We start from the raw sequence: 24,547 nt of genomic DNA on the forward strand, positions 1-24,547 counted from the left end.
ACTGGAGTGTAGGGCTAGGTTTCAGAGTGATCTAGACAAATTGGAGGATTGGACCAAAAGGAATCTCATGAGGTTCAATAAGGACAACTACAAAGTCCTACACTTAGGATGGAACAATCCCATGCACCAGTACAGGCTGGGGGCTGACTGGCTGGGCTGCAGCTCTGCAGAAAAGGACCTTGGGATTACAGTGGACAATAAGATGAATATGAGACAGCAGCGTGCTCTTGTTGCAAAGAAGGCTAACGGCATACTGGGCTGTATTGGTAGGTGTGTCGCCAGTAGGTCAAGGGAAGTGATTATTCCCTTCTATTCAGCACTGGTGAGGCGACATCTGGAGTACTGTGTTCAGTTTTGGGCCCACCACTACAGAAAGGACGCAGACAAATTGGAGAAAGTCCAGTGGTGGGCAGTAAAAATGGTGAGGGGACTGGAGCACATAATTTATAAGGAGAGGCTGTGGGAACTGGGCTTATTTAGTCTATAGAAGAGAAGACTGAGAGGAGATTTTCTATGATTGTCTATATTTACTTTTTAGGAAAGGTAGCTACCCAGCAGGGGAAATGCTCAACATCCTCCGAGGATTGCCCCCTACTTCTATTTCATGGAAGAGCAGCTGGTTGATTTGGGGGGTGCTGGTAAAGAATCTTGGTTTTCATGAGATTGATAGTGAACTCAAACATTTCAGATGCTTCCCAGAAGCAATCAAGAGTGACTTGGCGCTCTTTAATTGAATGAGCACACATGACACAATCATCAGCATATTGAAGATTGGTAATGGAGGTGTTGGTTATCTTGGATTTGGAATGTAAGCAGTTGATGTTAAAGAGATTCCTATCCATGTAATACTGGATGCTGGCAGGAAGCCAAATCTTGTCAGGATTTTCCATAGGGCCTCCGTTGATTGAATCAAAGGCTTTAGTCAACTCAATGAAGGCTACGTAAAGATCTCAGTGTTGCCTGAGGCACTTCTGCAGCTGTCTAGCAACATTGATCATATCTATTATACCTCTGAGTACTCTAAAACCACATCTGGACTTGGGTAGAATCTCCTCAGTGAGGAACATGAGTCTACTGAGGAGAATGCAGGAAACGATCTTCCCAGCTATGGACAAGAGTGTAAAATACAGCACCGTAATTGCTGGAATCTGATCTCCTTTCTTTAATATGGTAATGATTCTGGCATCACAAGGGATTTAACAGCATTTTGAATGCTTAAAATGCCATGCAAACATTAACACATTTAAAAAACTTCTCCCCTGTCTGTTAATATGTTCCTGCATGATTTTTTTGTTAATATAGAGCCAAGACATATTTCCCTAAATTACCTGACACAATTCTGTCAGGAGTCAGTTACATCAGATCATGCCCAAGTCAAACTTAATTGGATACATACGAATCGCAGGAAAAGAAATAACTGGCAATTCAAAGTGTCTGCACTATAAGATACAGGCTTTGTTGAGCTCATTAAGAAGAAAATTGCTGAATATTCTGACCTTACTTGAGGTACCTTAAATCCTTATATGAGAAAGATGATTGGCTTGGAGAGTAAAACAATAGGAACAAAAAACTTTTATTGTCACCATTACCACTCAGGAGTGGCAGATTGTCCAGAACCATGGAGGGATTAATAAGGGAATTAAAATACTTTTTAACTTTTATGAAAATGTATATCCATCAGAACTCTTCAAGGATCAAAAAAAACCTTGCAGAGTTTCTCTGTACAGTTCAGGCTCCCTACACTAAACCACAGAGACTCCTGGACTCCTCAATTCCTATTGAAGAAATTTCCCAAACTACTAAATCTTTTAATAATGGCAAGACACCAGGAAGGCAGCAGTCCTATTCTAATATTGTGCATCTTTTGAAGAGAAGTCACCCCACTATGCGCTTGTGTACATTTAATCATTCTTTACATACTCATCAGCACGCTTTCCCCCGTAGGAGGAATACAATTAGCTACAGTGCTAGCTTATTATAAATAAAGCAAGGACCTGATAAAACAACCTAGTTATCAATGTGTCTCATATTTGTAACTGTAAAATACTAGCTAAAACTCTCACTATGAGCCTAGAGAAATACCTTCTGCACAGCTAAATCCTGATCACATTGGCTTTATTCAAAGCAGATTAACATCACTACGACATAGGAAAACTGTTGATTTTAACTAAAGTAGCCAAAGATTTGTGGAAACCCACTCAGCTTTTTCTACTGATGTTGCAAAAGCCTTCAACAAGGTAGTCTAATATTTTTTCACTTAGTACATTGACCCATTTTATATATTTATCTCCTACCCCAAATTTAGTTAATGTATTATTCAATATGCAAAAGCCCCTTTTCATCAGTAATAAGGAATCCATAGGTCAGATGGCTTCAGATTAGGAAGAAACTGTAAGGCATGGCTGCTCTCTTTTCAGTGTGCTGTTTGTTCCAACCCCATGATCAGATGATGAGTGCAATATAGAAGGCATGCTCATGGGATGAAATTACTATAAAAATCAGCATGTATGCAGATGATCTGCTCTTAACTGTAATGAACCTGGAGTCATCTTTTACCTATGTGTTATTTATAAAGGAACAGTCTAAAAAATAGTTGGGCCTAATTCTTTTCTTTTTTTTTTAAACAGATATTCCTAAAGAACTAATTTATTTTTTCAAGGTCCCAGCATAACAATGAACTAAAGGTGGATACTACAAAATTATAATATAGTACATGATATATCTATATTATACACACATACACAAGTATCCACCTTTACTTCATTGCTAATTTAGTTCCCAACCTTGAAAAAAATCAAAGAGTTCTTTAGGAGTACACACACATACATACATATAATATTTATTTATTTAGGGCCTAAGTGTCCATGTTGAGGATAGTGACGGTATAGGACTTCCTTTGACTACTGCTGTGGTGACAAATACTGTGGTGATAGCAGAGAGAACCGAAGTGACTCCATGCTTGCTACTCCTCAGTATAAGCAAGGACTTGGGTAGGAATAAGGAAACAGCAAGTCTATGCATTTGCCTTTACCAACCTATGCTTCCCAAGTGCAATCTGGGGGAGTAAATGCACTCTGTAGTTTGGGGTAGAGCAATTTAATCCTTACCCACATTAAGACAGGAACTGAGATGCTTAAGCTCTATTTGAATGAGCTTTAGCAAGCTCTTCAGTGAGCTTCAGGGCCTTGTAATTTTTGGTTGCTCCTGCAGTTCTTCATACCTGAACTGTCTGCACATTAACACCTGAAACTAGTTTTACTTATTAGGCAACTCAAAATTATACAGTTCAAGGGCAGGCATTGGCGATGTGTAGGGGGTGCACACGAACCCCCTGAGATTGGCCGTGTAGCCCCTGGAAGTGCCAGCCGCAAAACCGGAAGTGCCGGTGGAAGTGCACTTCCAGTTTCACTGCTGACTTGGTGATTGGCCACTGGGGGGACCCCCCCCCCCCATCAGCAATCTGGTATCCCCCCAGAATCGGGAGGCACCAGTCACCCATGAGGGCAGGTTTATCTCTGACTAGTGTTATTTAGCTCGTGTTACACTATACTACACTGTAGCCCGGGGTGGGGGCAATTATTTTGGGCGGAAGGCCACTTACCCAGTTTTGGCAGGCTGTCAAGGGCCACATGGGTAGTGCCACCCCTGGACCGGTGCCCAACCCCCTGGTCACCATCTTGGGACCAATGTCCCAATGTCTTGGGCCCAACGTCACAGGGCCAGCACTGGTAGGGCCAAAAGCAGGTTGCAGGCTGGCAGGGGTCTTTGGAGCTGGGCTGGGCTGCTCCAGCAAGGAGACGGGGGAGCTGGCCTGGCTCCATAGAGCCCCTGCTGGCTGGGACCCCAGGCTCCTGCCACCCTGCTTTGGGCCCCACCAGCACTGGCCCTGGGACACCGGTGTGGGCCCTGTACTCCCGCTGGCTCCCCTCCCACTCACTCCCAGTGCCCCCCAGCCCCACGGTATGGTGGGGGGCAGAGCACAGCCCCAACCTCCTGCTCGCCAGCAGGGAAGAAGCTGGTGCTGAGTGCGGGGAAAAGTGGCCTCTTGCCTGCCCCATGCCCGGCACTCCCTGCTGCAGCTGCTCACAGCCCACACCGGGCTGTCTGCAGCATGCACAGGCAGCTCCACACAGGCTGTGAGCAGCTGCAGCATGGGAAGTCAGCCATGGGGTGAGCAAGGGGTTGCTTTTCCCTGCGCTTAGCACCAGCTGGTAACCTGCCCCTGCTGCCAGCTTGGGCCCTGAGCCAGCTCCAGGCTCACCCATCAGGGCTGAGTGCAGCAGCAGCAGCAGCTGTGGCCCCTCTGCTTGCCATGCCAGGTAGTGTTGGGTGCTGCTACCCACCCAGAGTGCGCACTGGACAGCCCACAGGTGGTGCTGGCAAACACTGCCCAGCATGGCAAGTGGGGTGGCCACAGCTGCTGCCGCCATGCGCAGCCCCGACAGGCAAGCCTGGAGCTGGCGCGGGGCCCAGGCTGGCAGTGGGGGTGGGGGAAGAGGTCTTTTGACTACCCTGTGCCCGGTGCCCCACACTGCAGCCACTTGCAGCCCACACAGGGCTGTCTGGAGCAGGCACAGGCAGCCCCAAGCAGGCTGCAAGCAGCTGCAGTACAGGGCACCGGGCAGGGGAGGGGCTGCTTCCCCCCGCCGCACTCAGCTTTTCCCCAGACTCCTTCCCTGTCCTCTCCTGGCCTTCCCTTCCCCCTCTTCCCCCTTACCTGCAGTTCCAGCATGGGGCAGTCATGCAGTCTCAGGCCAGAAGCCCCAGCTGGGGCTTCTGGCTGGGGAGGGCAGGGCCAGACAGGCCCTGCTGTTGTGGGAGCCCGCTGGGCTTCCCTTGGGTCCTACTGCTCTTGGTTCCTGTCATTTTTGACAGGAACTAAGGGCAGGTAAATATTAATTTTCTAAATTTTTTAGGGGCCCCTCAGGTTCGATAGAATGTATTTTGCCCACCCCTGCTCTAAGCTGCCCACACGGGCCCATTGGCCCTCCCTCCCCAGCAAGCACCTCAGATTTCTGTTCACTGTTGATCCCCCTCCCACTCCTTGCTTATTTGTGGCTGCCCACGATGTCTGTACTGGGGGAGCAGGCAGGGAACAGTTAATCTGCCTCCCCAGCTGCTGTCACTGTTGCTTCTCTCTGGGCAGGGGAAGGGGAGGGCTTGGGGGAAGAAGGGGATGCTTGAGAGACAGGAGGGAGGCCCAGGGGTAGGGGGAAGCCCAGAATGGGAGGTGGGGGATTCTTACCTTTCAGTCTTCTGTGACTGCTCCACAAGCTAGCACTGACACCGATCAACATTTATGCAGTTCAGAGTGTAACATATAACAAGGCTCTTGGGGTGCTTATTCATGAGCAGAGAGACTGCTCTGATGTGCTGTAATTCCAGCACATCAATTCTGCTGGAGCATGGCAATTACCATGTTCCAGCAGCCTCCCATGTCTTGTGTATCAGCGTCCCTGCACTTCAAAATGGCAGCAGAGGTGGTTTACCTATAGCTCATTCAATAAGCTTTAGATAAAATGCCACTGCTGCCATTTTGAAGTGTGGGGATGCTGATACATGAGAAGCTCCAAAGCATGTGTATAAACACCCTCAGCTGATTTCACAATGCAGCACTGAATGCCAGCAATTGTTATTGGTTAAAGGAGATCTCCTTGATTACAGCCAGGGGCTAGGGAGAGACATTCACAAAGCCCAAGCCTGAATTGATTCAATCTTTTCAGGTTAGTCTAACTAGCAAAGAGTGAATCAGTTTCCAAGGGGATAGACATTCCTTTTCTATTCAGGAAATGCAGGCACATACCTGCAGTAGCTCAAGCCAGAAGCCCAGAGGCACTAGAGCAGCCCTCCCTTCCACAGGAAAGCTGAGGTGGGGCGGGGAGGGCAGGGAACATGGCCAGGCCCTGACAGGCCTGCACCAGAGGCTCCCTGACAGCTGGGAGCAATCCCAGCACACAGGACTGCCAGGTCCCAGAGGGAAACTCTTCCCCCTCCTCCCTCTTCCCCACCGCCACACACTCCATGGCATGCAACCCCTGCTGCCTGGCAGCAGCAACAGGCAGAAAGGTAAGGGCACTCATGCCCAGCATAGGCATGGCTCCAGCCAGAGCTGTGCGGGAGCACTTGCAGCAGGGGAAGCCCCGCACTGGAGCCTGCTACCTCCCCTGCTCCCTGCTGTGCAGGTTCCCACACTCTGTCGGGAGTGGAGGGAGTCCCTGCTTCCACGTGGAGTCCAGTGAGGGTTTCCCCTCTGCAAGTGTGGAGCTGCAGATGTGCAGAGAGGAGCCCCTACAATAGAGGCAGCCAGCGCTGTGCTGGGAGTGAGGAGCACAGCCCCACGCAGCCTGCCTGGCCGCTTCTATCCCCAGGGCTCTGTGCCACACACCTGCAGCTCCTCACTCGCAGAGGGGAAGCCCCACATTGGACTCTGCGGGGAAGCAGGGGGTGGGGCTCCTTCCACTCCTGGCGGGGTGCAGAGACTTGCACAGCAGGGAGCAGGGGAGGCAGCAGGCTCCTGTACAGGCCTTCAGGCATGGGGAGCAGAGCCCTGGTGATAGGACAGACTCCGCTCCCTCCCCTGGTGCAGTATTGGCTGGAGCCTCACATGAACACTCTGACTTCCCTGCATGCTGCTGCTGCCAGGCAGATGGGGCCGCATGCCTTGAAGGAGTACGTGGGGGGTCCCTACACCTCCTAACCTCACACCCACATCCACACCCTGCCCAGATGAGCTTTGCAGTCCCGCTGCCCCTCTGGGGGAGGGGAAGGGGGAAGAGTTCCCCTGGCATGGAACAGAGCCTCCCCTTGCCCATCCCTACTCTGGGGCTAGGCAGCATCGCATGGAGCCCTCCCCTCCTTTCTAGCCATATGGCAGCAGGAGGGAAGGGGAGAAGGAGGAGGAAGAGTTCCTATCCAGCACCACACAGAGTCCCTGTCCCCACCCTAGGAAAAGGGAGTAGGGGAGGAAGAGTCCCCCCCCAGCACAGAACAGAGCCCCCCTCCCAACCCTGTGGGACAACGTACCCAGCATGAACCTGTTGGGGGGAATGGGGCAGGGAGAAGGGTTAATCTTCCCTCTCCCTTCCCTGCAGCCCAGGTCTGGGACAGACATTGCATAAACCAGTTTGAGCCAAATCAGTTAAGTCTGATACTACACTCAGCCACGATTATTTGAAACCAGTTTTGGCCATTTTGAAATTGATTTATGTGCACTATTCTGTTACAGGTTTAAACCAGTTTCTGATCACTTAAACTGGTTCATGTATAATGTCTGTCCCTAGCCATGAAGAACAGAAAAACTTCATTTTTCTTTAGAGGGCTTTTCATGTCAAAGGAATACACAGCACTTCCCCCAAATGCAGATGCACTCATAGACATTACTTTTTCACCTCTGAAATGAGAAAAGAACACCAATGCAACTTTATATTTTAAGTGTTTTAGGAGTGGAAGTGAACAAATAACTGTGAATTTGGCAAGGCAGAATCTAAATATATAAGCTAAAATTTAGAAAAGTAACTAAGGGCTGCACCTATTCTTTTGCAGAAAGTGTACTTGGAAATGTAGAGAAATAAGGATGCATTTTTACACCTTTCACAAAAGATATGAAGAAAAGAAATTCTATTTAACAATATTATGCTCTTTCTGGGGGACCATGTACATGGCCCAGACCTTATTTTGAAAGCAGGTGAGGAAGTGCTTTGTTAAAGGAGAGGAGACCCTCAGGGAGCAGAGACCTTGGATCAGAGAGAACCTAGAAAAGGATACTTTTATACTAGCCAGATAGGAAAGACATATTGAGATCAGTAACGTATTTAAGGACATATATTGTCAGGCAAAGACCGTCACTGGCTGTGATAGATGAACAGGAATCTTGGATTTCTCTGATTTAAACCCCCCTCCCAATGGTTGGTTTAAAAACAAGTAACCCCAAATCCACTTTTTCCTGATTTAAATGAAACAACACTATATATATAGTGAAATTAGACCCATCTTTCCCAGGCTGCAGTTTCTTTACCTTCTAGTTGTTGTAGTCATTCCTTCACAACTCCAGGTCCTGCTAGATAACACTTCCTCTTCAGGCTTTGGAACTTACCTGCAGGGATCCTGATTTTGTCTGATTTAAACTCCCAATTTTGTGGTTAAAAAAGTAACCCCAAATCCACATTATTCATGATTTAAATGAAACACCACTTTATATATTCCTGAAGAGGTCTAGCAGGACCTGGAGTTGTGATGGAACTACTACAGCAGCTAGAAGGTAAAGAAACTGCAGCCTGGGAAAGATGGGTCTAGTTTCAACTGAGGTGCTGGCACCAGAACTTCAAGTCATAAGAGTATCTGGGTGACTTGATTTCGTGCAATAATTGGAGGCAAAAATGAGGCTGTAGACTTTCCTAGAATCAAACTGAGCCTTCTATAAATATTTTACTGTAAGACATTTTTCTGTAGGGTCTACTTGACCAGTTTGTGTGTCAGAACACCTGTAAGCCATTCCAGACAATGGCCTTTTACCTTTTGAGCCAGTGAAAATATATAAGCTTTGATTATATTTCTTATTGCACTGGCTACTTCCATCTGTAGTAGTAATCCCACATGCTTCATCCAAAGATAAAATTCCATCCTGTATGAAAGATGAAACAATGGCATGGATGTTGCCAAAAGCTGTTATTTTCTTCTTTCTATTAAGCCAAAAACTACTCACGTAAAATGTTTCTGTAGCTAAATGCTCTTTTCATTGAGCAGCCTTGCACTAAAATTCAAAGATTATTTTTGATACCATGGAACCTTCCATTTCAACATTTTCAGGATGGAATACATCTACATCTTATTTTGTAAGGCTTTTTATTCCAAAATGTATTTAATTTATATTAAAATGCTTTGAAACTTTCGTTAAGGGCCTAAAGATACTGGCATAGCATAGCACAGCATAAGCAAAAAGGTATGCTCTTTGGCAGAGTTCATGCTATGCTGACCTGGCCCAGAGGCATAACATTTTTTGGGGTGCAGGCCTAAAAGAATAAAAGAACAAGGTCACTGGATTGGAGTCTTGGAATTTTGTATTAAATAATCATTGAATGAACTGCATAAAAATCACTGGGAGCAAGCCCCAAATCTAGTGTCCCTCTTTCCCAGGAAAGTGCCCAACTCAGTGGGCTGACTGTCAGCCCCCTTTTTGTTTTCTTTTCTTCTTATCCCCATGACTTAACAGTCCTTTCTCCTTAGTGGCTCAGCTTCAAGAGGCGTGATGGAGGATGTCCTAGTTTTTAGTCTGATGGTTAGGGCACTTTCTCCTCATAAATGTGAGGGTAAGAAGGTATTAGCTTCTTTCATACAGAATTTTTTGAAGCTGATACAATAGGCCCAATCAAGGTGAGGATAGGCATGTTAGACAAGTCTAAAGTACGTGCCATGCTCCCAGAGGGTCAGGTTCTGTCTTCTCACAATGAGTGTTGAACTCAGCACATTGTTTGCTTTGTTTTCCAGCCTTTTCTTTCTCGTCTTTCATTAAATGTTGAGACATTTTTCTCCTCATGAACTTCTTGCTGCAACTATTTCTGGTACAATCAGAACAACAGTCAGCAATAGATGGTATAGAAAGAAGGACCAATAGGCAGCATCAGATACCACTATCAGTCTGGTGACTGCTGTTAGTTGCCTTGATGGCAGGAAGAAATGCATCCCAGCTGACTCCAGAATGGTATACTGATAAAGGCAAATAAAATGCCTTCCCCTTAATTTGAGGCCTCCAAGAGATATTAAAAGACCTTTCTAGGAAAAAAAGAACATGCTGCATTTAACTAAATTAAACGTACTAATCACCTGTTACAGGTATATGAGTAACTGCTATATTTGCTGTAAATTCTGAAGTTCGCTAATTCAGAATTTGGAGAGCTCCCCTCCCTCACTATCTGTAATGAACAAGTAAAATGGATTGAGACAAGAACACACACTACATATCTTATAAAGCAAGTCTGATATGGTGAGGTTCAAACTTACTGTTTGGCCTCCATGCAAGTAAAAACATAGTGAATGCATGTAAGCTTGGTACAAGATACTTGGTAAACTGCACCTAACTACTGCAACTAGGCTACTTAATATCAACAGAACAATAATATGTTTGTAGCAGCTGCAAAAAATTCACAGAGGTTTAAGTATGACAATATCTTAATCAGTACACAGTTGCTTGCATTTACCGTATTTTGGTAGCCAATTCAAGAAAAGAAAAGACTATGATGCATTTTCTCAATTTTCTTTAGATTGTTCCAACTGTTTGAATTTCAGTGTGGCACCAAATACTATTTGACAGTGTATACTACAATAGCCTCTTTCGTCTGGTCTAAGACTGCTTTATAAACATTAATAAGTTAAGCCTCAAAATGATTAAGATCCAGGGAAACTGAGACTCTGATTTCTTTGTACATTTTACTACAAGATCATGTTTCCACTAAACTTTGATTTCTTTCTATGACCAGGTGATGCATTACCTGGACAAAGGAGAAAAGAGGTGGATATCATATTTTTGGACTTCAGGAAAGCCTTTGACCTGGTGTCCCATGATGTCCCTGTGGAAAAATTGGGAAATTAAGGCCTAGACAATTTCAGTCTGGTGGCTGGGGAACTGGCTCCAGGGACAGACCCAGAGAGTCCATCAATAGTTGATGGAGAGACCATCAAAAGTTGATTAACTGAATCAGCTTAGTGCACTGTAATCTGTGACGTCCCCCATGGCTCTGTTCTTGGACCTGTACTCTTCAATGTGTTTATAAATTATCTGGATTAAGGTGTTACATCAGGAAAAACTTCTTTACTGTCCAAGTTCCCTGGAATAGACGCCCCACAGAGGTGGTGCAGGCACCTACTCTGGATTCCTTTAAGAAACACTTGGAGGCCTATCTTTCTGGGATCAGTTGGGCAGGGGGCTGGACCCAATGATCTTGAGAGGCCCCTTCCAGCCCTAATGTCTATGAAATCTATGAAATTTTTATTATGGAACTTGCCATCAATTTCAACTGTTATGGGTTGAAGTTCTGCTTCCAAAGTTGTCCCTGGCAAAACTTTCATTACTTTCAGTGGCCAGAGCTTTAAGCTTAGAGATTTTTTCACTATCTTTGCCATCCTGATAGTAAACTTTATTTCATTATTATTCTCTTCTACAAATAGATGCTTTTGCCATTGTTTTACTTGATGTGCACCTAAAAATAACAGTTGAACAGAGTTGCGTCTCATTTGTCATCTTACATTTATAACCTCCCAAATATGACCCAAGCAGTACAAATCTGCTACTACAGTAGTTACAGGGGTTCTTTTTATTCATGTCTTTTTTTCAGCTATCTTTTATATGACATTTCCCTAGTTGTCAAGTATTGCTCATAAACTGTGCATATATGCTGGAAAGTTCACTAACACAATTTTCACTTTTCAAATCCTAGATTTTAAATTAACTGTTAAAGCCACTATGATAGACGGTAGCATGTTATTCTTTCTGACATGCTTGGGACACCTCATAGGTTAAACTTCCTGTAAGAATTATGAAAAGTCTATTAGGAAGAAGGAACTCTGGACAATAAGAATGAGACCTTATCAAAGCTTTTAAGATCATTTGGAAGAGATTCAAGTATGTCTTCCCCATCTTCAGTGTAACATTCCCACAGGTAGAAACTCTTAGGGCAGAATTCAGTTTCACCTAGTGCAGGTTGGGTCAAACCATGGCCTGTGGGCCAGGTCAGGTCTGCAGAACCCTCAGTCTGGCCCACTGGGCTACTGGCAAGCAACAGAAGTTGGGGGCATGGTTTGCCACAGAATCTGGTGCCCTTTGGCCACTCTGGGCATGGCCATCATGGGTGAGCTTGGCCCTCTGCCACCCCTGGACTCATGCTGCATTGGCCACTGTGTGAGTCCTCATGCACAGCCTGGATCTGGCCCAGGGCCACAGATGACAGCCAAAACACAGCTGGAGATTAATGGAACTACCTGGCCATTGTGCAGGTAATTATTGTGTAATTATTACAGGAAAGGTAGATATCTGTGCATCTCTGGAGAAGAAGCCTCTAATTTCCCTTGCCCATTTGCTTGCCCACATGGGGTGACAGCATGCTCTTACACAAAGGCAGATCAAAGATATAGAAAATCCTTGATTCTATGAAAAGGGGGATACAGCAGATACAACTGGTGCTACAGGTCAGACAATGCTGAGGTTGTGGGCAAGGTATGGCTGGAGCTGTGAACCAGTGGGAGAAACCCGGGGAGGGTCAGGCAGGGAGCAAGAGCAGGAAGTGGGAAAGAAAGAACCCATCTGCTGCTGTCCTCAGCTGACCCAAGGTGTGGGAAGCCCCAAGGCCACTCCTGCCCTCGGTTCAGACTGGGGCCACTGGAGACATCTGCGTTGGGTGCTGGGCTTGGCCAGGGATAGCAGCAGTGGCAATGGGCAGGTCACCCATTCCTGTGCCTACTCCCTGCCCTCTCCTGCAGGTGCTGGACTGGGGAACTCACTTGTAATCATCCCCAGCCTAGTCTGGCATCCCTCCAAAGCCACTCTTGGCAGCCCTGGCTGGAGCAGGGCAGAAGCAGCCCTGGGGCTCCTTCCACCCTCCCTTCATGTGCCTGCTCACTGCCCAGCCCCTTGGGTTCCCCACAGGCCCAGGAGGTTCCAGCTGTGAAGAGCAGCTGCCTGGGGTGCTGGATTTGGCTGCTTTCTGTGCCTGTTCCCTGCCTGAATCCCCACTGTTCCCCCATTGGCCAAGGGTGCGAGAGCTTGCTGAGCTATGCAGTAAAAAGGGGGTGCCATCACACTGCCACACCACTGCTGAATCTGTCCCTGCTCCTTCACAATAGCAACTTGGAGTCAATGTCAAACTACACTTTGGCTGTCCACTTGAAGAAATAGGATTCTGCCTTAATGTACTATGAGACTATGGGAAAAGCAGGCAAGGAAATCTGCCTTCTTCTTTCACATATAGCATAACTTGTTCCATAAAGCCAACACCTGAAAAAGCTATCCAATCCCCTACATGTCCAAGAAATATTCTAATCTGCTCTCCCCACTACCAGAAACGCATACATACACATTTGCTACACAAAGGGCGTGTCTGCACGTTTTTATGCATGCCTGAACTTAATGCACATTTGCCTAATGTGCATTAAGGCAATTTAGGTACGTGTCTACACATGCATATGCTAAGGCACATTAATGCAGTGGGCGGACCAACTTGGGACTCAAGGTAGTCCCAAATCAGTCGACATATACAGCATTAATGCACGTAGGTGCATCTACACATGTGTTAAAATGCTTTAGCTATTCACACCTAAATTTGATACCTGCTCCTGCTTTGCAGAAAACCAAATACCTCTAAGTATTTTCAAGACGTCCATGGCCAAGGATGTATTCTGGTTCTGTGTGCCTTCAACAAGCTGTGGTCCATTTGTTTATCTAAAATTGTTACTCAGTCTAGGTAAATGGGGTATTCAAAAGCCTGCCAGAAGTCTTTCAATGTTTGTAACCACTAACCCACTCAAAATATACACCATTGCTGCATGAAGAAACTCTTTAGTGGTTATATGGTACTTTACCAGTTGCTTTTGTCTCTTTGAAATATAAACACCCAAGGGCTAGTGCAGTATGTTTTGTATAGCACTGATTATGTGGCATTCCACAAATAATATATTAGTTACCTTTCTGTTCAGAGCCACACCATCTTCACAGTCCAATACAGCACAATCTACCTTGAGCGATGGGATTTTCTGTATCTTTCTTTTATCATCTGCAGGTACATACAGCACAGCTCTCCTGGGCACATACTTGTGAGAAGACTGGACGTGATAACCAAGCTTAGGCACACCAGCTGCCAGAGAAGCACTCTTCCTGTAAAAGATGTTGCCAAAGTTAGACTCCTGACCATAATTTGAAAAAAAAACACATTAACATATTTTAATTTAAAAAGGAGCATTGCTATTTGGATACAAGCTCTTAATTTCTTACAACTTTAAAAATACAATTTGCAAACTCAAGTATTTAAAACTTAGGAAATGCCAGAGTAAAAGCTGCCTATTCAGTTTTGGTTTAGTCTTCTTGTTCATAATGCAGACACCAATTTGTATGAAATGATCATGTTCTATTTTTTCCACCCATCTCCATCAGTGCAGTGGCTGGAGAGCGCATTGGGAATATATCAAAATGGTATCATAAAGGAGGCTGTTGTCTGTAGGACAGAGGTCCACTGGTTGTGGAAGCTGAAATGTGAATGAAGCAGGAAACCACCCAGAGAGAAACGGTCTCATATTTTAAATGGATTATGTTTGGGAGAATGGAATTATAACCCTACCTCTGCTGATGAGTTCTGATGGCAAGCTGGTCAAGTCACTTCAGCTTTGCAATTCTGGCATTTTCTAATGTCTAAGAGCTTGACTTTGCAACCTGAATGTTGTTTGATAAAGCTTATTTGTGTGCAAATTCCTGTTGCTATATAAGCAAACTGAAAGCAAAAACCAAACGAATCGCATCCTGGGGAATGACACTGACGTCAGCAGGACTCATCACTAGGATTGGTATCTTTAAAACCAAAGCACGGACATTTGCCTCTTGAAGAAATGTTATTACTGGTTGTACCAATAGGTCAGTTAGCCTCTGTGAGGGTGGACCTCTAGAAAGTGCCAGTATGTTTCACAAACTCCGCATTGACACGAGGCCTGTGTGCCCAGCCCTTTCAGTCTCCATTCTCTCAACATTGAAGCCAATGAGGCTGAGCCTCGTTTTCTTCCGATTCTATTGGGCACTAGCTGTTGGGGCACTGGAAAGACAACATGGTACAAATAATTAAATGAGAAGAATAAAACAGTTTCTCTGCCCACCACTGCAGTGCCCAATAGAATTGCACAAGAATTCCTGTTCAACCTCCACTCCCTAGGGTGAAGCAGTGTAATCAAGAGTGAGACCTGTTTGGGGATGGGCCATCACAAAATGGACTTTTCAGAGAATAATAGAAGCAGCTTCCACCAAACTTCTACTGAGGGTGTGTGAACCTGGGATTCTTCAGAGGTTTATAACATGGCAGATTTTCACAAGGACAGCAAGAAGTATATTTCTGACTATCTGCTAAATTTTAAGTCCTTGCTTCAAAGCATACAGGTGACAAAGCTTCCTTGTAAAACGGTGGTAATAATTTTGTATCATGGGCAGAATATTTTCCCTTTAATGCTTCTCCTAGAAGTGACTTATCTATTTTAGTTGAAACTTTCCAAATTAATACAGTCTGAGGAGGACATGAAAAAGTAACCTGAACGGATTTTAAAATATGGGACAATTATAATTGCCAAAAGTTGATTAATATAAACTATTAGCAAATCTTAAACATAGGTGTAAATTCCAGTTGCCAATAATAAGTAAAAGTCACACCAGCAAGTTTTAGAGATTGAAATCAAACAAAGCACATAATACAAACGTAGTTTGTCCATCCTGCAGTTGGTTTAACAAGAACTCCTGACTACTGTGGATCAGGATTTGGTGGGATTGTCACTGCTGCAGCTGAAGAATGACTAAACCTGATTGTTTATCACCAGTGTGAAACCACCAGCATCAACCATCTTGGCAGGTGTGCCACAAGTTAGCCCCACACTCTCCCCGATTGCCATTCCAATCCCTTTCCTCAACACAATCTGCTACTCTGCTTTCTGCTCCCTTCTCTGTGCTGCCTCTCCCCTCCCTTATCTGCCACCTACTATGCACAGTGGCTGCTCATGTAAAATTGTGGCACTTGTGCCATAGTTGGCTAACCTTTGTTTATGCCATGGTTTAGTACTGTTATTACAAGAAAAAAACAAATAAATGTATAACCCCAGGCCCTCCCCCCACCCAAAAAGCCCTGTCTGTACAGGTCAGAAAACAATCCTAGCCAATCCAGAGTTCAAATATGATACAAATATTGTGCAAGCAGGGCTTTACTAGCCATAGCAAACATTTTGTCTCTCTCAAGCATGTATTTGTTTAAGCACTGTTTCAAGCAGATTTTGTTTTTAAATGTATTTTCTGAATCATATGTGCCTAGAATAGAGTCTTTCTTATTAGATGTAACACATCAGTTGTACTTCATTTTACTCACTGGACCAAGCAAGCAGGTGGCTTCCTATTTAGACATCAATGGGATTTGGAGCTTGGAGAGAAAATGATTAGGCTTACATTTTCTTTTGTTAATTAAGGCCTTTATTATAAAATGAAATAATTTACAACAAAGGTAGGTAATCAATACATTCTTTCATATAAAACAACGAGGAAGGAATGTGTGTGTGCCAGGCTTGTTCTGGTCATAGGTCTTTTGCATATGATCAGCTCTCAGCTTACCTCTGGGACTAACTGAAAAAGTAAATGTATCAGCTATTACCATTTTACTTACTGCCAAGCTGTATTAAAACGCAGATAAAATACTTTGCTTGCCTACGTAGCATAGTACACATAAACAACAAACAAATACAGGGAGAAAGGGGATAAGAGAATGCAATGACAGATAGATGCTAGACTCATTGCTTACAACTGGAAGACTCTCATACCATACTGATGGGCAGGCAAGATGTATGAACCTGAGAGGGGCAGAATAAAATAGGGTATTATTTCTCCATGTGAGCAATTACAGGAGTTGTCACAGGGATATTGGGAAACTGTGGAGAAAAGGGAAAGCGCAATTATAAGTGAGGGGGAGGTGTCCAGCACTCCAGGGAGAGCTGATCCATTCAGTGAACAGAAATAAGAAATCCCACTGTAAAAACTGTGGCCTATAAAACAAAAACTAAAACCACATGATGGCACAGTGTGATATGAAATTTTTAATGACACCGCTTTGGAATGATGTCCGTAACTCACTCATCCAAATAAAAGCATTCTACCATACCACACTATTATGTGTTATCCCATGCAGATATAGCACCTTATAGCATATCTGAATAATGCAAAACCATTCTAAGTTCAATGTGGGAGATGTAATCAACACACTTAAATGTCATTGGTACATACCTTTTCATTTTTCCATTAATAGAGTATCTTCCAACTTGCCATACTTTGACAAGTTTGCTTCAAATTCTACACTGACCCTTCCTGAACACTCCAAAATGAATCCAGTCAATTTAAATCACAAAAATGGCAGAAAGGTGTCAGACCTGCACTGAAAAACTCAGCCCGTCAAGAACTGATTTCTTCTCCTAGAGGTTGTGTCTTCAAAATGAATAATAGATTCAATGTTTTAAAAGAGTAAGAAAAATCTCTTTTGTCATTTTAATTCTATGAACCTCCTTGGAAATGACAACCATACCAAGATGTCCCTTGCCAGTCCTGTAACTGTCCGGTGGACTCACCTTGGCAGCACAGAAAAAGCTGCTGCTGTTCTCTTGTTTGTAATATGACTGGTAAAGCTTAATGGGGCCTAATCAACAGGGCAGTTTTCCTGTTAAATAAAAATGATGCATTATTTATTACAAGTGCCGGTGCTACCCTTATTAATAAATCTTCTTCATCTAGGACTGCAGCAGCTTCAAGAAACATGCAGTAGGGATCTTGACACTCGGTACCTAGGAGACGTGCAACTGAGAGTCGCACTCCTTTGTCAACTCTTTTTTTCCTCCCCTAAACAACTAATATTGTTGTGCTAAAGTGGGAAAGAAAACACAACCTGTGACAATTAGCACAGCTGCTAGATAATTCCATTTAATTCCACTTTCTCATACACTACGTTTTGGGGGAAGAGGAAGAAGAAGAAGACGGGTTTATTTTAAAGAAAGATTGAGGGTCTTTTTCAGAGTGACACTGAGGTCAGTAAAAGAAGTCTGCAGTTTTTCAGTAAACATATACAAGGGGACGAAGTGATTAGTTTCTATTCTCTTTCTGTGATGGCTTCCACCAGCGCCTCCCAAAGGCACAAGAAAGTCAAAGAACTCAGTCCATTAATAGTTACCTATAATGCCAGAGACAAGTACCCCTTGAAGCACTCTTGATGATTGTCTATTAGTAACTGTCTAACCCATACTAATTTGATAGATGAGACTAAATCTACAATCCCAGAGCACACAAAGTTGGGAAGTATCCCCTGTCAAACATGTTATGTAAGACTCTTTGCTAGCTGTAACTGACCAGTCAGTTTTCTTGTCTATCAACAGACAGTGGTTAGTTTTTTCAGCATTGATTCTCTGAGTGCAGCACGAAGTAACACAACATCTAACAGGAAAAAACTACCATGACCTTTAGACCAGATAAAGAAATCGCTAGTCAATTGCCACCACTAATGCCTTTAAGCATTTGTGTAGGCAGTTTAGCAGTATGTCTCCACCAAAAGAATATTTGACTCTAAAGCAGCACTGGATTTAATCCATCAAAATACCATCACTTGAACTGAGAAGACTGAGAATAGTTTTAAACAGCGAACACTAGGAATTTCCCTTCAGCCCATCAACTTCAGCACTCTGTTCATTCAGTATACATTTCTCATAACCAGGGCTCCTGGTTTTCTCTGATAAAAAAAAAATCCCCAGATTCAGGATTAAAAAAGTTACCCAAAATCCACATTTTCCTGTAATTAAAATGAAATTATATTTATGAGTGGTGTTTCATTTGAATCATGTACAAATGTGGATTTTAGGTTACTTTTTTACATCTGAAAATTGGGGGGAGGGAGAGGGGGTTATCAGAGAAAACCAAGATCCCTGCTCGTAACTCACATTATTATAGATTGTCCTGTCCATTTGTCAAGTCACTAGTCTTGGAAGTAGTTAAGTAAAGCTAAAAACAAAATAACTATGTTTTCTGTTTAAAAAAAAAAAAGACCATCCAATAGGCATAAAATTATTTTTCTCATTTTCTCTATAAAATTAAAGGTAAGCCAAAAATGTAATACAATATTTGTAACAAGTATTGGTATGATAACTATAACTACACTAGATACATCAAGGAGAATGACAAGTGAAAGTATAGCACATAGGTTTCCACTTTTACTTCTCAAGAAAATTCTTCTACTTTCCCATAGCATCTTTTCTGCACATGCATATTTTCATTTTTTCTGCTGCTTAAAGAAACGAAATGCTAATAATGGACCTTCCGTCATCAGTGAGGCTCTTCCTGGAGATTTCTTTCAGAGAAACAATGGCAAGACCAAAGCCTAGAGTACTGCATATGTCAATACATTGGTATACTATTTCCAAATGTTGTCCCATTTATGTGGATACATACTTGCATATCCAAAAAAAATCTGTTTTTATTAGCCTCATAGCATAAATAAGAACACTGTTTCACATGCATCTTTTGGATTGTGTAAGTATTTTTCTAGTGATACAAAACTAAGTATGACTGAGATTAAAATGAAATAAATGGACACAAAGCAAGAGAAAATTTGTCAATTTAATGTTTTTTTTTTAAATTTATAAATATGAAGATGAGGCTATTCACAGGCGACTGGTGGAGGGAGGAGCATGGGGGGGCACATGCCTCCCCTGAGATTGGCCCCCAACTTGGCACTGCTCAGGGTGGGGCAGTTTTTTTGCCACGTGGGCCAGTGGCATGTGGCATGGGGGGCCTCTAAGCCACGGCACAGAAGTATAGGAGTGGACATGGGGCTTTTGGCCCTCTCCCAGGTTCACCCACAAATTGTGCCCGCCCAGACTCAGGAGACACCAGTCACCCTGAGGCTATTAGGCAAAACCTACTAATTTGCTTTGCAACTTGCTTACGTTCATTCATATCACATTGTTCTGCAGTATATTGATTTCTGGACAAGTCTTGGCATTATATCTAAATGTTATTAACAAATCCAGCACTGTACCTTTCTGTTCACCCAATATTTTTTTTAAAGGCTGGTAAGTGAGAAATATTCATAGGTATTCTATGTATAGAATATCCCTCAAAATATTTAATCTTGCTGAATATAGAAAAAAAACCCTGACTACTGGAAGATATGACACTTGCAAATATAAACTGTATGCTGTCACTGAAATTAGTGAGAGTAATGCAAGACACCAAATCTCCCTAGCATATACTACAGTTTCAGGGCCCGATCTTGCACAAACTCCCATATACTTAATTCTATGCATTTTACATAATCTCAGAGTCAACAGAACTACTCTCATTACATAACACTGAACATGCAAAAACTGGTGTATGATCAAGGCCTGAATCCATATCTCAGTCCTTTCAATATTTATTAGTCAAGGCAAATCATTTTGGAAGGGCTGCATCACCACATTGTTTCTAACACACGGCAGACATGCTATGTTGTTATGCCAAACCTCTTGTTCTGTCAACCTTTGCAACATATACAGGCCAATTTTTCCAGAAAAAATGTAGCTAGGGGCCTGAATAAAGCAATAAACAAAACAGTTCATTTCATGTGATACTTTTGCACATTTCTGAACTCACAGACACATGATCTTGGCCTGTATGTTCATGAAGGTCAAGTTTAGAGAAGTGAAACAAGACCCAAAGACCACGTGCAGTCTGGGCAGCCTAAGCATCAAACTTGTACCTTTTAATCAAGTGCATTTCTACTCTGCTTTTGGCCTGACTTCTAACACAGCTAACAATCTCTCCTGTTATGTCAATGAAAAAAAGAATAAAAATAACTAGGAAGAACAAAATAGAGAAAGGTCTCTTTTTAGTTTTACTTTATTTTTTTAGGAATCAGTTGACAAACAACACAAATAAAGACCCAGTCCAAGGAAAGTGATATGAAATTACAAAGCACAATCATTTGCATAGTAATTCCTTCTAATTAAGAAAAGAAGATATAAGTTGTTTGTTATAAACATCAGCAGGCCTCATGCAAATACTAACAAGCTGGCAACTGAGCCAAGCTCAGTATTTGTCAAATCAAAGAGACTTTCCTATGAGTTTTATTGGTACAGCTGCAGAGCATGCATTTTATCACACATGCTAATAATCCCAGTTATGGTACTAACATTTTAATCATTTGTTCTGTGGGCTTGTTTCTCAAACAATTAGCACTAATGAATGGCCAAAATACCTCAGATCATATATGTCTAATTGCAGTCAAGAGCCGTTCTTGTCTGCATGTACATTTCAATTCACCTCTGGGGATAATGTTTGTTAATTGTATTTCTTTATATAGCAAGTGAAAAAAGGCTGTTCACTCAAAAAGGGACTAAGTGTTCTCTTCTTTCCCTTTGTTCCCACAAGAAGCTAAAGTCACTTCAAGAGGCACTTAATCCCATCATCCATGGTTACAATTGCCTTACAGCATCAATCAAAAAGAGTCTGAAGTAAAATGATGCAGCTATATTGTGTAATTAAAAGCAATTCAGGTAGTTATTGCTTGGGGCACTTTCCAGGTCCAAATACTTAAAATGGCACTGCAGGGATTCTAAATACTGTAGTGTTTTAAATTTGGTCAACTACAATATCTCACAGAAGAGAGGAGGAATATGCACCAAAAAAAAAAAAAAGTGGGGGGTGGGGATAGGGGAAAACACCTCTCCTAGAGAGTATTGTAAAGCAAAAGAAAAGAGGAGGAACAGCTAACGTTTGAAGTGACAAAATCTACAAGTATCCATATAAAAGGGAAATAAAAATATCAAGAAGGAAAGGAAAGGAAAAGGGCTGAAGTTTTACAGAAAAATGAACTACTCACAATTGTTAAAAATTTAATATGAAAAATGCTAAAGTTCTTTTTAACTGGAAACAAAAGATAATTTTATAAATTGAAAAACTCAGAATATAGGCTCTCTCCAATCCACATTTATCCTCATGTAAGGATATTCAGAGTACATTTATGATTTGTTTCAAAAGAGTTATTTTGATAAGGCAAGATATCTACTTTCAAATAGAGTCAGAACTTTGGTAAGGTACTTTTTACCTAGGAAATTCAATTAAGAGTGATCCAATTATGCTAAAATCAAAACTAAGGGTTATCAACATATCAAACACACAGCTTTCCATTGTGATTTCTCCCTTTGTTCTAAATCAGTGGAGGTCATTTCCTTGATGCTCTTTTTTAATACTAAGAATACACTTTCCCCCAAAACATAAAGCAACAGCTACTTGCTAGGGAAAATAGAAAGGACTGGCTTGTGTGCTTCCAAATCTTTTGAAAAGCAATCATCACTTATAAGTAAAAGAATCCTTTGAAAGATGCATGGTTTCATTCTAACAAAACAATGGAGCCTTAACTGATGTAAATTAAGACAAATTCCCTAGAAGTAGATGAATTATACAGTTAATAAAACCACATTAAACAAAGATCAGAACTGGGTTCTGGCCTCAACTAAGTTTTAAGATGCTCACCTTAAAAATGTTAACAGTTCTTCAAGCCTGTTAAAAATACTGCCCTAGGCTCAGGGCTGAGTACTCAGTGCAGCAGACAGAAAAAGCGCTCAAACTAGTCACTGAATTAAGAAATTTAACCTCTGTAGCAACAGCTTTGGATCTGAAAAGGACAGGTTGGAGGGGGTCACTCACAGCAGCAGTAGCCTGCTGGAAAAACTGTAGTGGGGAGAAATGAAAAGAGGACTTCCAAATACACTTCTGTAAGCAGTTACTAGACATTATACTATAACCAAAACATACACTGGCAAAGAAAACGAGAAAGAAAAGCCATGCTCCTTTAAAAAAAAATTGCCAGGCAGAAAAATGTGTACAGAACAAGACAGTTCTAGCATTTAAACTAGAAAATGAAACAAATTATATATAAGCCATTTCAGTATAGAAGTCTCATTTTAGTTACTATTTATACCAAAGTAAAACCAATTTAGTCCATGTAAATGGAAAACAGAAGCTTTCTGAGAGAGAGAAAAAAAAAGGACTGTGTACAAACCAGAAGCTAACTGAGAAAGGCTGAAAATAATGGATCCCTAAACCATAAAATGATAAAAGGCTATCATAGATTAAATAGTTAACCAAACCTACTCCTCCCACCAGTCCTAAACCTAAAAATGACCTTTTATTTACCCTGTCATGTTCTTTCAACTATGTTTGACCCTGCTGTTTAGAATCATTCTAGACTCCCCCACAGTTTAGATTGACGAACACATTTGTTCGCTTAAACCCACCCCCTCAAATGATATGTACCAATTTTCATATATTAATAAACTATTTTTGCTCGTTTGCGTTAGAAGAACTAGAAGCTTGTATTGCCTCTCATTAAAAACATCAAAACAAAACCAGAAAACAGGTCAGTTTTGTAGAGGATTAAATAATGAATGAAGGTGACAAGGCATGGTACCTGCTAATGACAACAGCCTGCCTGCATCAAAAACTCTGTGTGTACATATTTGCTATCATCCAAGGTTAATTGGTGACCTGCTTTGGACAGATTTAACATATGTAACATATACTTGACAATTCTCTCTCTTTCTTATACTGTAGCAACCCTGGAATAATTTTTGTCAGGCCACTAAAGTATTATAGACTGGAACTGTGCCGCCTACATTCCTTTTGCCTTTATCATCATTACTGAAGTTTCAGGTTCCTTGAGACAGTAGCTGCTACTTATTTGAACCAGAATCACTAACGTGCAATGCAAAAACTCCACATTGTCTGTCAGAAAATAAAGTCCGCTGAGAGACATTAACTAAAGGAAGATACGGGCTAAAAATATCATTTACTTGCCTAAGATATGGATTTAATTTCTTCTCAAATGCAATCTAAAGAAACATCAAAGTGTTCATCTATATCAAAGTTTACATACATTTTACTAATTGCATTCTACATGTTAATGCTTTTTATCTCTGTTTATTCTGAAGGGATAACATATAATGTATTCGTTCAGTGCATAGTGTCTTGGAAGAAATTACAGCAAAACATAATGCAGTTAATTCCTATGGTCAGACAAGAATATTAATACATTTAATTAAAATGTTTTTATTTAAATATATTTAAATTCACTAATGCATCAAGGTGTTTAAAAGAATGACGCATGTTAGCTCAGAAAAAATATGTATAAGTGCTAAGGCAGTAAATAAGAATACTCTTCAAGAATGAATTACATATATTAATAATCTTATTTATCATTATTATTTATCATTTTTTAAAAATTTGTTGGACCAATAGTGTGCTCAGATCTATACAACAAAAGGAAAACAACATGGTTCCCAGGTCTAGGAACCTTGGAATTTTTTGTAGTGAGACGCACAAAATGGTCACACGGTATTATGCATTAAGTTCTATCTTATAATATTTATATACATAATAAAAATAGATGCAGCTATATAATGGATGGCATTGATGCAGAAACGGATGACTTTGAAAAATGGGTGAATTGGGAAGCTGTACTTCCTTTATGTAAGCACTACCAAAAACCCACAAACCTGTTGGTTTAACATGAAAAATATTCATATTTTTTCACTACAGCCAATATTCTGATGCTCTCCACAGATAAAATACTACATTTTATATAAATATACATAATTTTTAGAATTACATGTGTAAAATGCTGCCAATAAAACAGTAATAATATTTGTGAAAATACTGCTGGTAACACTTTTTGGTTTTAAGCCTCCCCCCCCCCCCCCCACTTTCTTTTTCTTGCTGCTCCCCTCTGTTTCCTCAGAGCTGATGCCCATAACAGGTTAC

General features: G+C 42.0%; 1 protein-coding gene across 5 annotated transcripts in view; it reads right to left on the minus strand.

Annotated features, from left to right (window-relative positions):
- Positions 1-24,547, minus strand: part of CLYBL (citramalyl-CoA lyase) — a 267,622-nt gene that overhangs the window by 110,380 nt on the left and 132,695 nt on the right. For all 5 annotated transcript variants that reach the window (XM_090022874.1, XM_090022865.1, XM_090022892.1 and 2 more), the window contains exon 2: positions 13,669-13,858. In XM_090022874.1, the coding sequence (XP_089879000.1) occupies positions 13,669-13,858 (190 nt within the window). The remainder of the gene's footprint in view (positions 1-13,668; positions 13,859-24,547) is intronic.

The sequence above is a fragment of the Crocodylus siamensis genome, chromosome 1 (genome assembly GCF_052110815.1).
Source record: "Crocodylus siamensis isolate JL-2025a chromosome 1, ASM5211081v1, whole genome shotgun sequence".
NCBI lineage: Eukaryota > Metazoa > Chordata > Crocodylia > Crocodylidae > Crocodylus > Crocodylus siamensis.